Genomic DNA, 14,082 nt, shown 5'->3' on the forward strand with positions numbered 1-14,082 from the left:
ACGAGAGTTCACGACGGTAGCAGCTTGGGGCCACTCGAGGGGCATCCGCCTACTGATGTACCTCGATGACTGGCTGATTCTCGCTCCCTCGCAGGAGCAGTTGATTTAGGATCAAGACTCGCTTCCGGCAGTTTGTCGCGATCTGGGGATTTTGGTGAACTGCAAGAAGTCGAACCTCATTCCCAAACAGAAGGTGTATCTGGGAATGCTGAATACTCGGCATTTCAGCCCTCCAGGGGCAAGCTCTTCTAGGTCACCTCTCCTCGCTGGAGAAGCTCGTTCCTTTCGGGCGGATCCATCTCCGCTCCCTTCAGTGGTTTCTGAAGGGCCAGTGGTCGGCAGCCATCGATCCTCCCTCTCGTCTGGTCCTCATGGAACGCGAGGTAAGGACGGATCTCCTTTGGTGGCTAAATGAGGAGAACCTCATGAGAGGGTTTTCTCATAAACCCTCCTCCACCTCAGTTCCGTCTGTTCACAGACGCATCCACGGAAGGTTGGGGTGCACACCTGGACGACTTGGTCTTGTCAGGTGTGTGGTCGGAAGAGAAGAAACACCTGCACATCAACGTGCTGGAAATGATGCCAGTCTCGAGAGCACTCATTCATTTCTAGGCCCGTTTGAGAGAGCATTGGGTAGTGCTGATGAATGACAACACGTCCGTGGTCGCGCACGTCAACAAGCAAGGGGGCACGCTCTCACATCCCTTGCAGTAGTTGACAAGGCAGGTGTTTCTGTGGGCAGAGAGTCAACACGTAACCTTGTCCGCCAGGTACATTCCAAGGAAGAGAAGTGTTCTGGCAGACGCCCTAAGTTGCAGAAGCCAGGTAATAGGGGCAGAATGGTCTCTTCAACCTTGGGTCGCGAGTCGTGTATTCGACCTCTGGGGAGAACCATGCAGCGACTTTTTGCAACACTACACAACGCCAAGCTTGCTGTGTTTTGCTCTCCAGTACCAGATACCGCGGCTGCGTTCGAGGATGCACTGCAACATCCTTGGGATCTACTGGATTGCTACACGTTTCCACCTCTTTTTGCTTGCTTCGCACAGTCCTGTACTGGGTCCTAGTAGCTCCAGGACTCAGGATGACTCTCATTGCTCCACTATGGCCACACATGAAGTGGTTTCCCGATCTGTTGTCGCTCCTGGTCGAGGCACCGAGAGAGCTACCACACTGGCCCAATCTCCTTCGGCAACCCTTGTCGAACAGGTATCACTAGGTGGTGCAGTCGCTCAGACTTCACGCATGGAGACTATCCAGCATCTCCTCAGAACGCGAGGCTTTTCGCGACTCGCTGCGAGAGAGATGTCAGGGTAGCATAGAAGATCCTCCTCCTCAGTCTACCAGGGGAAGTGGTTGGTTTTCTGTGATTGATTAGTGGAAGGGGTACAGTATCTCTCCAGTCGGAGCCTCTTTGACTCAGATCGCAGACTTCCTAGTCTTTCTTCGCAAAGATAAGCTCCTTTCGGTTTCTGCCATTAAAGGGTACAGGTCTGCCCTTGCAATGGTGTTCTGTCTGAAGGGCATAGATATCTCCAACGCCCTGGGGATTTCTATGCTCATTAAGAGCTTCAAACAGTCGTGTCCCCCGAGGGAACTTCGATTCCCCTAGTGGGATGTCACCTTAGTTCTCGGGTCTCTTACTTGTGCTCCGTATGAACCCTTGAGCCGTGCCTCATACAGCCACTTGACCTTTAAGACTGTTTTTTTTCTGCTAGCCTTAGCGTCGGCAAAGAGAGTCGGGGAGTTACACGGCCTCTCTTGTAATGTCACTCACGCATAGGGTTGGAAGGAGATCTCCTTGTGTTTTGTGCCAGACTTTGTAGCCAAGACTCAGAACTCAGTGATCCACGATCTCAGGTTCGAGGCCTTCACTATTCCTTCCTTACCGGATGTGGCGGTTCAGGTGAGAGGCTTCTCTGTCCCGTCAGGTGTCTCCGGCGCTATCTTAAGCGAACTCGGCATCTCATACCTGAATGTTGACGACTTCGTTAGCACTGGCAAAACCAAGAGGGAGGTGTCGAGGAACACGATATCCTTCTGGATCCGTGAAACCATCTGCAAGGCGTATGAGACTTTCTCAAGAGTCCAAGCACCAGCGAGGGTTAAAGCTCACGAGATCAGGGGCATTTCCCCCACACTCGCTTTCAAAAGAAATCTTGCAGTGGGCCAAGTGCTGAAGGCTGGCATTGGGAAACGCCAGACCACCTTGACGGCCTTTTACTTGAGGGAGTTTACGCACAAGTCCTCGGACATCTTTGTTCTTGGCCCTGTGGTAGCAGCTCAAGCTATTGTCTGACCTCTCCAGTTCCTCTGGGACAGGGAAGTCTCTTGTCTTGATTTTATGGTATGTTTGGCAGTGTGAAAGCAGTCTGCAGGTGATCCGTCTTTTTCTCTGTCTCCTCCCTTGGAGTTCCTTACATCAAAACAAGTCTTCCCAGGTAAGATTGCTAGAGTTTGTTTACAAGTATTCTCCCCCAGTCTTCTGCTAGGCTAGGCATTTTGGTTTTGGAGTTTCATCCAGTCGCTGTGACCCTAGGGTCGAGTGTGTCTTACATTCGTGCTCTCTGGTCGCGCGATGCTCTTACACATCGCGCGGCGGCTCCCAGTCTCTCAGACCCCACCATCATCATGCCGGGTCAAGAGACAGGGGTAGGTGGATTTAGTCCTCTGCTCTCATTCGAGACCAGGTCTATATCCGGGCAGTTAGCTGTCCACAAGCAGCAAAGGCAGACCTCCCACCGACCAGTGAGTCTTCAAATATTAAATGATTACGAGGTTTGTATATCGTGTCGGAACAAATGACAATTTGTCCTAAATTGTATTTTTCCTAGCTATACAAACCTGTAATCATTTAATATAAATGCCTGCCTCTACCACCCCTCTCATGTTCCACATTGAGCCTAAAGCGTTTAAATGAGGAAAGCGGGCTGGCAGTGCGGGTGGGGGGAGCTAAGCTCCGCCCTATACCGCCAGCCAACCAATCAGCACAACTGACTGGTTTTCTTTCTTTTCGGCTGTTTCAGCTGAGCTGAAGCGAATTCCTATATTAAATGATTACGGATTTGTATAGCTAGGAAAAATACAATTTAGGACAAATTGTCATATTGTGAAAACAAGAATCTTGCATTGCCCCACCCCCACCTATCCAGATCTTTCAATACATACTCTAATAGTTGTACTGTATACAGTATTGATAAATATTTTTTTTCTAAATGGCCATAAAATATTTGAGTATTAACTATTGTTATGCTTCTATTAAAATTTAAGAAAATGAAAAGTAAATGTTAACATATTTATAGATACTGTACAGTATCATTTAATAATAAAATTTCCAACAATTTGTTGAAAATTGTAAGTATTCTGTTCTTTGAATATTTTTCATAACAGGGATAAAACACTAATGTTCTCGAATTTTGTCTTTTTATATTTTGCAGTTTTAACACCGACAGCTCCTCCCTCAACTACCCGTGTGATAGAAATAGCGACAAAAGTGATAGAATTTGTATGTTCTGAGGAGACTATTGATATTGAATCCTTAAGGAAAGCCTTCTTCACACAGGTAGGGTAACTGATGGGATTGTTTGGGTTTTGAAAGGGAATAGAAATACAAAAAATTAATTATTCTAATGACTTACCTGCAACCCATTTACTGCTATTCATTTAACAAGAAAGATATTGAATGATAACAAAAGAAAATGTTCTCCCTGACTTTGCTTCGCTTTGTTTAACTGGACACATTTGTATATTGGAGACTTAAATGACTGATTATTTCCATTTGGTTGATCTTAGACCTAAAGATAGGTAAGCTAAATGCAAGAAGGGAGGGTGTGGTATTTGTATTGAATCAGGTTTCATTACACAGACTTCCCCTGTCTCTTTTGTCCCTGTTTATTGTGGTCTTCCAGTCAAAACCTAGAGTTTGGTAAAGTTAGTGGACTTAAATTTGCAGAAATTCAAGCTTAAAAGTTTCGAGAATTTTAAAGTGCAATTAGGGGGAAGTCTTAAAATTATGGGATGATGGGCATAAATTTTTTTTTACTTGAGATTTATGTAACATTTGCACCTAATTCTAATGTAACTAATGCTAGTGATAATTGGGAAGTTCTGTGCCTTTCTGGTACTTAGCACCAGGGTAGACCATGATAATTTCTTTCCTAAGCATATGCCTTTTTCTAGAACATCTGTGTCTTCTACAGGGTTTTATGATATTTCACAGTTACATAACTGGTTTCAATTACCAGTGTTACTAAGTCTTATTCTGTAACTTGGAAAATGTATCAGAGTCTGCAGCTCTTCGTTGCAAGAGGCTGTACAGTTATTGCTTACTTTGCTAGATCATGAATGGGCTGCTTTGTGCTTGTTCCAGTGTGTCAGGTAGTTTCGACTTTTTCACTAATTCTCTCTACAGTAATGTCTGGATTTGCATCTTCACATGCTGCTTCAACTACGAGCATACTCATGCTTATTCCTATGCTATTGTTGTTGGAGCATTTTATTACTACACTCAAAGTGATTCTGGAGTGCATGCCACACCTGTTATGTCAGCTGCTGGCTTAGGCAAATCATGTGCCTCTAGTCTCTATTGTGAAGCCTGGCATTACAATTTATCCAACTATACACTTATTGATAACTTTATCCCTCATCATAGTGCAATGCTTGTTCTAATATTGAAAATGTTCATCAACCACCTGTTAAGCTTGAGCAAAAAACTGGAATTAAAATTAGAGGAAAATAATGACCTTACAAATGAAAATTTTCAATATTAATCTTACCCGATAATCATGTAGCTGTCAACTCCATTGCCCGACAGAATTCTACGGAAGGGATACGCCAGCGATCGCTATACAAGAGGGGGGTGTACTCACAAGCGCCACCTGTGGCCAGGTACTGCAGTACTTCTTGTTGACACCACCTCAATTTTTCCTCTGTCGTGCCTCCGGCTAGACCTACATGGATACGCTGTTGATTCTGGAGTTTTTTGCTCACGATTTGGTGATGTATTTGCTCTAGAGTTTAGCTTTCGCTATTCAGGAAGTTTTATCATTAGCTTAGCTAGCTTTTGGAATTAATTTGATTAATTATGGTGACGAAGAGAGTATGAACTCTCTCTCACTTTTAAATGGCCGACCCTTCCCTTAGACGGAAGTGTTGGTGTCTAAGAGAGTATAGACTCTCTTTCTTAATTTTGCTTAACAAAAGTTATAGATTTATTTTATATCTCTCCGCCTTTTATAGGCCTCTTCGATTAACTTCCTTTTATTATAAACTTATTAAAATTAATTTTTATATTTGTTTATATTCGACCTTTCCTAATAGTAGGCGGTCTTTTCTTGGTACCGAAGTTAATTAACATTGAGCCCGTCATTTCGGTTTTACCTGTTAACATATTATGCTATTTTAATGTTTTTGAAAGAATTTCTTTGATAGTCTCGTACTGTTTTCAAGTTGAACTAACGTTTTGTTTTGTCTCTGCAGTTGTTGACGTTCAGAACGTTCAACTTGCGCTCTATCGTTACGATAGAGAGAGAATTTTCACGGTGTCACGTTGCAGTAAGAGTAACCGTTTCTAGCGTTTTGTTCATTCTTTCTTAGCTTATTGGTTTTAATTCTAATAAAGGAACTTTGTATTTGGGAAATCTTTCAGTTTTTTTCCTTTAACAATAATATGTTTTAACGATATATATGATTGGGCTCTTCTCTCAGGTTCTAAGTCAAGAGAGAGAGAGAGAGAGAGATAGAGACGGAGGGAGAGAGAGCTGGATAAACGTTTCGTTCAAGCGAGTAACGTTGTTATCGTTTTTGCTCTTCTCCCTAGTCTCTTTAGGGGAAGAAGGTAAACGTTTCTAGAGTTTTATTCTTGTTCTCAAGCTTTATGCGGTGAGAGATTTTAAACGTAGTTTATTTGATCTAGTGTTTAGTCTCTTTCCAGCCACTGAATTATTTATCTTTCATTAGATTTTTCTGTTACATTGTAATTCTGTTTTCGCAATTACTAACTTTTAAGGAAGGATAGAATTGCGTGTTTCAGGTACAAACCACTTAAAGTTTCGAGTTCAGTGAAATAAGTGCAAACAGAAAATCAAAAGTGATAAGTGATTAGCGCAAAGTGTTACAGTGTTGCGGTCGAGGGTTCGTCTGTTCGTGCCAGTTGTTCGCCTAGTCTGGGACCTCTTACAAGCTCCCAAGCCCAGGGGAGAAGTAATGTCGAAGGACTTATGGGTTCAGCAGGCCTTGATCGACGAACAGACATTTTCCCTCCGTGGTTTCGGGTGTATCTACACACGTTGCCGACGTGATCACCCCACCCACACAAAGACGAGAGAGCCCTTTTATTCCTCGTCTGCGGAAGAGGTTTCTCGCAGAAACCATGGACCAAATCTTGCAGCTTTTAAGTGCAAGTCGGTCCCTTCCGCACAAGTCCAACTCCTAGGTGTAGCCATTAGCACTGGGTCAGTTCGGACTTGCTGCAGTACGACAACTGCACACCTCCCAGAGAGGCAAGATGGTATCGCAACAGGCAGTAGCTCCGTCTGTTGCCGCACCAGCTGTTTTAGACCCTCAGTCTCAACGGACAGTAGCTCCGTTTGTTGTTGTCTTTCTTAAACTCTAGTGGTCTATACTGCAGTCAATGCAGTCTCAGCTTGCGGTGTTGATACAGGAGTTTCAGGCAGAGAAGGTTAATACACCTCCTCCTGCGAGCGCTCCTCCTCACCGCAGTCCAGTCTGCCAGACGTACGAAGTTGAGGTTCCTCAAGCTTCCTCCATGCGTGAGCTACCGCGTTGGGAGTTGCCAGTTACCAGCGTTGTGCAGCAACCTCCACCTTCCTTAAGGCAACCTCAACAATGGGAACAGGAGTCTTATGCCTTACATCCTCCTCTTCCTTTGAGGCAAGAGTTTCTTGCAGTTAGACCATCTTCGAGGCAACAACCTCTTGAGGTACGACAACCTCTACCATCCTTGAGGCAGCCACCTCAGCTCTCGCAGCTGCTACCTCAACTTTCCTCAAGGCGAGAGCCTCAACTCTTGAGGCTAGCACCTCAAGAACCTCAACTCGTGAGACAGGAACTGCGTTCTGCGCAGCCGCTACCTCAACTCTCGCAGCTCACACCTCAAGAACCTCAACTCGTGAGTCAAGAGCCTCTCTCTGCGCAGCCACCTCAACCCTTGAGGCAAGCGCAACTCTTGAGGCAGGAACCTCATGCTATGAGTCAGCCACCTCAACGCATGCATCTGCCACTTTCTCCTCAACTTGAGCCTCTTCCCATTCAACTTTGAAATAACAAATGACAATAATAACACCTCATTACTTTCATAACTTGCATTTGTAAACATATACATGTATGCCTACACAAACATTATGATAATGGAGGTTATTCGTATTACTTAAATAAAAAAATATATATGTATTCCTTGCAATATATTTTTAACAAAATCGCAAAAATATCTTCAAAACAAAAATGAATCATGAGTTATGAATGTAATGTAAATATTATGTTGATATTAAAACCCCATGCAAGCATGCATGAAGTAATGCAGTGTTGCCAACAGGGCGAGTTTTCCTTTCCTGAGGTGAAGTAGATTATAGTACGTATATTTAGTGCAGCTTAATTCTACGATTATCATGCCGGCTATCAAATTCATCAACAAAACAGTCTAAATCAATTCCCTCGGCACGTGCACTTTCAATGGACAGTAATGCGATATTACTCAATCTAGCACTGGTCATGGAATTTCTGAGAAATGTTACACGCCATGCAACATGCTCTGCTTACCTTACAGCATGCTCTACATACAGCATGCTCTGCATACAGCATGCTCTGCATACAGCATGCTCTGCATACCTTACCGCATGCTTCTCAGTCACACATCTTTGGTTGTTGCCAACTCACTAGACTGTCAAGCAGTTTCATAACGTTGCCTTCTAGTCTGCTGCTTTTGCACCAGTGAAACCCTCACTGAGAGAACTTAGCTTTTCTCGGATATGGTCCCTGTAGATGAGAAAGTGCTTTTCTCCCTCCTTCTGATATTCCCTTGAGGACTCTGTCATTTGGAGAGGAGCCTTTAGCTGCGTAGCCTCCTATGGACTTTTATTTAAGCATAACATGCTTCCAGGGAAGGTAATGGTTCCACTTCAGTCGCTAACCCCGTCTGTTACCACACCTGCTCCCATAGACCTTGAGCTGTGTTGCAAGACATGCAGTCCAAGCTTAGTCCTTGTTAGAGGATTTTTTGTTTACGGAGTCAGTGTGTCACTGGGAAGACGTTCAACAACCAGCAGAAGTGACTTGTTGTGACGCAGTGCGGCAACCTCAGCAACCCGATAAGGAGTTGTCTGTACGACCCAGACAGTCTAGACAGCTTCGGGTTGTCACTGTACTTCCTCGCTTCCCCATGGTTGACAGTTCTCAGACTGTGCAGCAGTACCATGATCTTGTGTCCGGCTCCGTCAGACGACTGGCTTTTAAGAGCTCCCACAAGTCGTCGCTGTCTGGAGATTCTCAGATGGACTATGGATCTGACCAAGGAACTGGGCCTCCTGGTCAATTTTGAGGAGTCCCAGCTCGTCCCATCCCAGACCATTGTCTACCTGGGTAGGGATCTTCAGAGTCGAGCTTTTCGGGCTTTTCCGTCGGCCCCAAGGATCTTCCAAGCCCTAGAATGCATCCAGAGCATGCTGAGAAGGAACCGATGCTCAGTCAGGTAGTGGATGAGTCTAACAGGGACACTTTCATCGCTGGCCCTGTTCATCGTGTTAGGGAGACTCCACCTCCGCCCCCTTCAGTATCATCTAGCTGCTCACTGGATAAAGGACATGACGCTAGAGACGGTCTCAGTTCCTGTTTCCGAAGAGAGGAGGTCTTCTCTCGCGTGGTGTAAGAACAGCTTTCTTCTCAAGGAAGTCTACCTTTGGCTGTTCAGAAACCCGACCGCCGTCTCCTCTCGGACGCATCAGACACGGGCTGGGGTGCGACTTTGGACGGACAGGAATGCTCGGGAACATGGAATCAGGAGCAAAGGACACTTCACATCAATTGCAAGGAGTTGTTGGCGGTTCTTCTGGCCTTGATAAACTTCAAGTCCCTCCAGCTTAACAAGGTGGTGGAGGTGGACTCTGACAACACCACAGCCCTGGCTTACATCTTCAAGCAGGGAGGGACTCTTTCGTGGAAGTTGTTCTAGATCGCAAGGGACCTCCTCATCTGGTCTAAAGATCGAAAGCTCACGCTGGTAACGAGGTTCATTCAGGGCGGTATGAATGTCATGGCAGATCGCCTCAGCCGGAAGGGTCAGGTCATCCCCACAGAGTGGACCCTTCACAAGAATGTTTGCAGCAGACTTTGGGCCCTGTGGGGTCAGCCAACCATAGATCTGTTCGCTACCTCGATAATCTAGAGACTCCTGTTGTATTGTTCTCCGATTCCAGACCCAGCAGCAGTTCACGTGGATGCTTTTCTGCTGGATTGGTCCCATCTCGACCTGTATGCATTCCCGCCGTTCAAGATTGTCAACAGGGTACTTCAGAAGTTCTCCTCTCGCAAAGGGACACGGCTGACGTTGGTTGGCTCCGCTCTGGCCCGCGAGAGAATGGTTCATAGAGGTACTGCAATGGCTGGTCGACATTCCCAAGACTCTTCCTCTAGGAGTGAACCTTCTACGTCAACCTCACGTAAAGAAGGTACACCCAAACCTCCACGCTCTTCGTCTGACTGCCTTCAGACTTTCGAAAGACTATCAAGAGCTAGGGGCTTTTCGAAGGAGGCAGCCAGAGCGATTGCCAGAGCAAGGAGAACATCCACTCTCAGAATCTATCAGTCTCAAGGGGAAGTCTTCCGTAGCTGGTACAAGACCAATGCAGTTTCCTCAACCAGTACCACTGTAACCCAGATTGCTGACTTCCTGTTACATCTAAGGAAAGTAAGATCCCTTTCAGCTCCTACGATCAAGGGTTACAGAAGTATGTTGGCAGCGGTTTTCTGCCACAGAGGCTTGGATCTTTCCACCAACAAAGATCTACAGGACCTCCCTAGGTCTTTTGAGACCTCAAAGGAACGTCGGTTGTCCACTCCAGGCTGGAATCTAGACGTGGTCCTAAGGTTCCTTATGTCATCAAGATTTGAACCTCTCCAATCAGCCTCTTTTTAGGACCTCACATTAAAAACTCTTTTCCTCGTGTGCTTGACAACAGCTAAAAGAGTAAGTGAGATCCACGCCTTCAGCAGGATCATTGTTTTCACATCTGAAACGGCTACATGTTCCTTGCAGCTCGGTTTTTGCTAAACGAGCTTCCTTCACGTCCTTGGCCTAAGTCGTTCGAGATCCCAAGCCTGTCCAACTTGGTGGGGAATGAACTGGAGAGAGTACTTTGCCCAGTTAGAGCTCTTAGGTACTATCTAAAAAGGTCTTAACCTTTACGAGGACAATCAGAAGCCTTATGGTGTGCTATCAAGAAGCCTTCTTTTCCAAGGTCTAAGAACTCAGTTTCTTACTATTCAGGCTTCTGATTAGGGAAGCACATTCTCATCTGAAGGAAGAAGACCTTGCTTTGCTGAAGGTAAGGACACATGAAGTGAGAGCTGTGGCTACTTCAGTGGCCTTCAAACAGAACCGTTCTCTGCAGAGTGTTATGGATGCAACCTATTGGAGAAGCAAGTCAGTGTTCGCATCATTCTATCTCAAAGATGTCCAGTCTCTTTACGAGTACTGCTACACCCTGGGACCATTCGTAGCAACGAATGCAGTAGTAGGCGGGGGCTCAGCCACTACATTCCCATAATCCCATAACCTTTTAACCTTTCTCTTGAATACTTTTTATGGGTTGTACGGTCGGCTAAGAAGCCTTCCACATCCTTGTTGATTTGGCGGGTGGTCAATTCTTTCTTGAGAAGCGCCGAGGTTAAAGGTTGTGATGAGGTCCTTTAGTATGGGTTGCAGCCCTTGATACTTCAGCACCTTAGAGTTGTTCAGCCTCCTAAGAGGAACGCTGCGCTCAGTAAGGAAGACGAACCTATTTAAGGCAGAGTAATGGCTCAAGTCGACTTCCTTACCAGGTACTTATAATTTCATTGTTATTTTGAATAACTGATAATATGAAATACGGGATACTTAGCTTCTTGATATACATGTACACTGGTTTTCACCCACCTCCCTGGGTGTGAATCAGCTACATGATTATCGGGTAAGATTAATATTGAAAAATGTTATTTTCATTAGTAAAATAAATTTTTGAATATACTTACCCGATAATCATGATTTAATTGACCCACCCTTCCTCCCCATAGAACCAGTGGACCGAGGAAAAATTGAGGTGGTGTCAACAAGAAGTACTGCAGTACCTGGCCACAGGTGGCGCTTGTGAGTACACCCCCCTCTTGTATAGCGATCGCTGGCGTATCCCTTCCGTAGAATTCTGTCGGGCAACGGAGTTGACAGCTACATGATTATCGGGTAAGTATATTCAAAAATTTATTTTACTAATGAAAATAACATATTTATGGAACTGTTTGAGACAGTGTCAGATGCTCAGTAGCTTTTCTCGATTTCTTTCTATATTTGTTCATAAGGAAATACTGTGCAAATTTTTTGTCCTTTAAGAAGGGAATATGTTTTCAGTGCGAGCTGGAAAGGCCATTGACATTGCTAACGAGGTAGTTAAGAACAGGTGGGGAGTAAGGGTGAGGCCCCCCCCCCTGTTGAAAGTTCTTCACAAATTTTTTCTTTTCCTTTGAGTACAGATGTACTGTTGTTCCCTTAATCAAACTTTTTATTTTCTTTTTCTTCAGGAAGTGAATGCTGGCTGTTGATTGCTATGGTTTTGAAGCAAGAGATTTGTATATGCAGGGTAGGATGGACTCTATATCTGTATTTTTTGTTAAACTGACTGTGGATCTACACACACGCACTGTACCTCATACTTTGGGCATGATAGTTTGCAATTATCACAGTGTGCCAAGTGTAGGGTGGTGTCTTGTGCTGTGACATGTCCCAGGAGATTATGTGCCAGAAGCCCTCGGATCTACACCGTTGGGCTTTCAAGGTTCTGGAGGTATGTAGGGTTCCCTTGGTGTTTCCTGCATAGTGCATACCATCGGAGGCTGGAAGCTCTTCTCTGTCTTTGCACACTACTGACAATGAGTATGACCTAAGGAAGGGTTGGCTGCCTTTCTTCTTTGAGGTAGGATATAGATGACTTGTTTCAAAGCTGTTAGCTAAGGCTACCTCTTGTTATCCCCAGTAGCATTGTCTCCCTGTTGATGCTAGTGGTGAAAGGCATATTCAGCATGTCCCCAGTATCAGTGACTCCAGTGATGTATGCAGTGGTTCCTCCCCTAAGCCCAAGGACTACAAGGTCTGTCCTGTGTTACTCGTGCCAGCTGTACTCCAGCTCCTGTAGGTGTTATGCCTAAGGTTGGGCATAGGTCGGCCCCAGGGCCGAAAGATGTTGCCCTGGTGCTGGGTATTTCCCATACAGGGAAGTGCACCCTGGGAAAATTTTTCTGCCATCAGTTCTCCATAGGAAGGTTCACTGGGGAGAAAACTGATGGGGGGGGGGGGGGGGAAGTTCAGTGAACTTCAATTCATCATATGGTACATATATATTTTAATTGTGGGAAAATAAGATAAATATGGAAATATTTTAAGGATTTATGAAGAATTTATAACTATAGAAAGCAAAATATGTTGATTTTTATTTGCATTTAGATTTTGTTGTACTTAAAATCATAGAAAGTTTAGTAACAAAGATCATACAAACATTTTTAAAACCTTGGAAATATAAGAAATAAATAAATTTCATAAGGATATTAAAATTTACAATACAGTACATGATGAAAGAATGAAAAGTAATATGAAGGTCATTTATTGATTTGATAACTAAAAACCATTAAAATTTTCGTGATGGAAAAATTGCAATCAGGATAAATGAGAAATAAGGTAATTTCATAAGGATTTATTCACAAATATATAATAAGTATAATGAAACAATATGAAACATAATATCAATGTTTTATGTAGTTATATTTTGTTTGCTAAAGATACCAAAAGATTTAATAACCGTTATGTGGTAATTATGGGTTATGAAGTTGAATCCTAACAAAACTCAAAGTATGATTGTAAGTAGGTCAAGGACAGTGGCTCCTCAACATCCGGATCTCAGCATTGATAAGGTTTCTTTAACTTTGTATGTCTTAGAATTTTAGAGAAGCACATCAGGTCTGTGTCTTCTTCAATTGCACAAAAGATTGGCTTATTGAGAAAGTTTTTTAAGATTTTCGGTGACCAATCTATTCTGAAGAAGTGTTTTAATTCTTTCATTCTACCTTGTTTCAAGTACAGTAGGGTCCCGAATTAAGCGTGTTCGAATTACACGATTCCCCTTTTCCGCGATCGCTATTTTTCAAAAATAAATTTTCTGTATCTGCGAGGCTGTTCAAAGTTCGCGAGTCAAGCACTACAAAATGTATCAAATCTATTGTCTTTTTAAGTATATTGGTAGCCCTAAATACGGTGATTTATAATAAATGTTACAAAACAATATTAACATTACATTTCATTAACATAATTTCATAATGAATAGCCTATTTAAGGATAAAATTCCACATCAACAATGAAATCAACTGTTAACTGTGCGAGTCCAGCTGACAAAATGTAAACAGAAATGTGGTTACGTTCTCGGCAATCTTTATCTTTCTCCAACCTTACGATAATTGTAATGGTAGTGTTAATGATGGTATATTAAAGCATTATTTAGTACAGTATATTTAAAAGCCTTATTTTTCCCTCTGGGCGTTCAAGGTTTTCACGAGTAGACTGGGTTCGTTTATCGGCAGTGAATAGCCTAAACTTCGGTAACGAGTCGTCAATATTTTGTCATATTTTAAACAGTATACATTTGATTTGCAAACATTGGTTTTGTAGAGTAGACGGTAAAATAAAATCTAGAGAGAGAGAGAGAGAGAGAGAGAGAGAGAGAGATTTGATGGCAGAAATCCCTCTCTCTCTCTCTCTCTCTCTCTCTCTCTCTCTCTCTCTCTCTCTCTCTCTCTCTCCGTAAGAAATAAAACCATAGTTCACATATGGCA

The 14,082-nt window shown here is 43.7% G+C and overlaps 1 protein-coding gene across 1 annotated transcript in view; it reads left to right on the top strand.

Annotated features, from left to right (window-relative positions):
- Window positions 1–14,082, top strand: part of HERC2 (E3 ubiquitin-protein ligase HERC2) — a 496,511-nt gene that overhangs the window by 166,006 nt on the left and 316,423 nt on the right. The window contains exon 30 of the mRNA XM_068391274.1: window positions 3,438–3,562. Coding sequence (XP_068247375.1) covers window positions 3,438–3,562 — 125 coding nt within the window. The remainder of the gene's footprint in view (window positions 1–3,437; window positions 3,563–14,082) is intronic.

This window comes from Palaemon carinicauda, chromosome 17 (genome assembly GCF_036898095.1).
Source record: "Palaemon carinicauda isolate YSFRI2023 chromosome 17, ASM3689809v2, whole genome shotgun sequence".
NCBI classification, from domain to species: domain Eukaryota; kingdom Metazoa; phylum Arthropoda; class Malacostraca; order Decapoda; family Palaemonidae; genus Palaemon; species Palaemon carinicauda.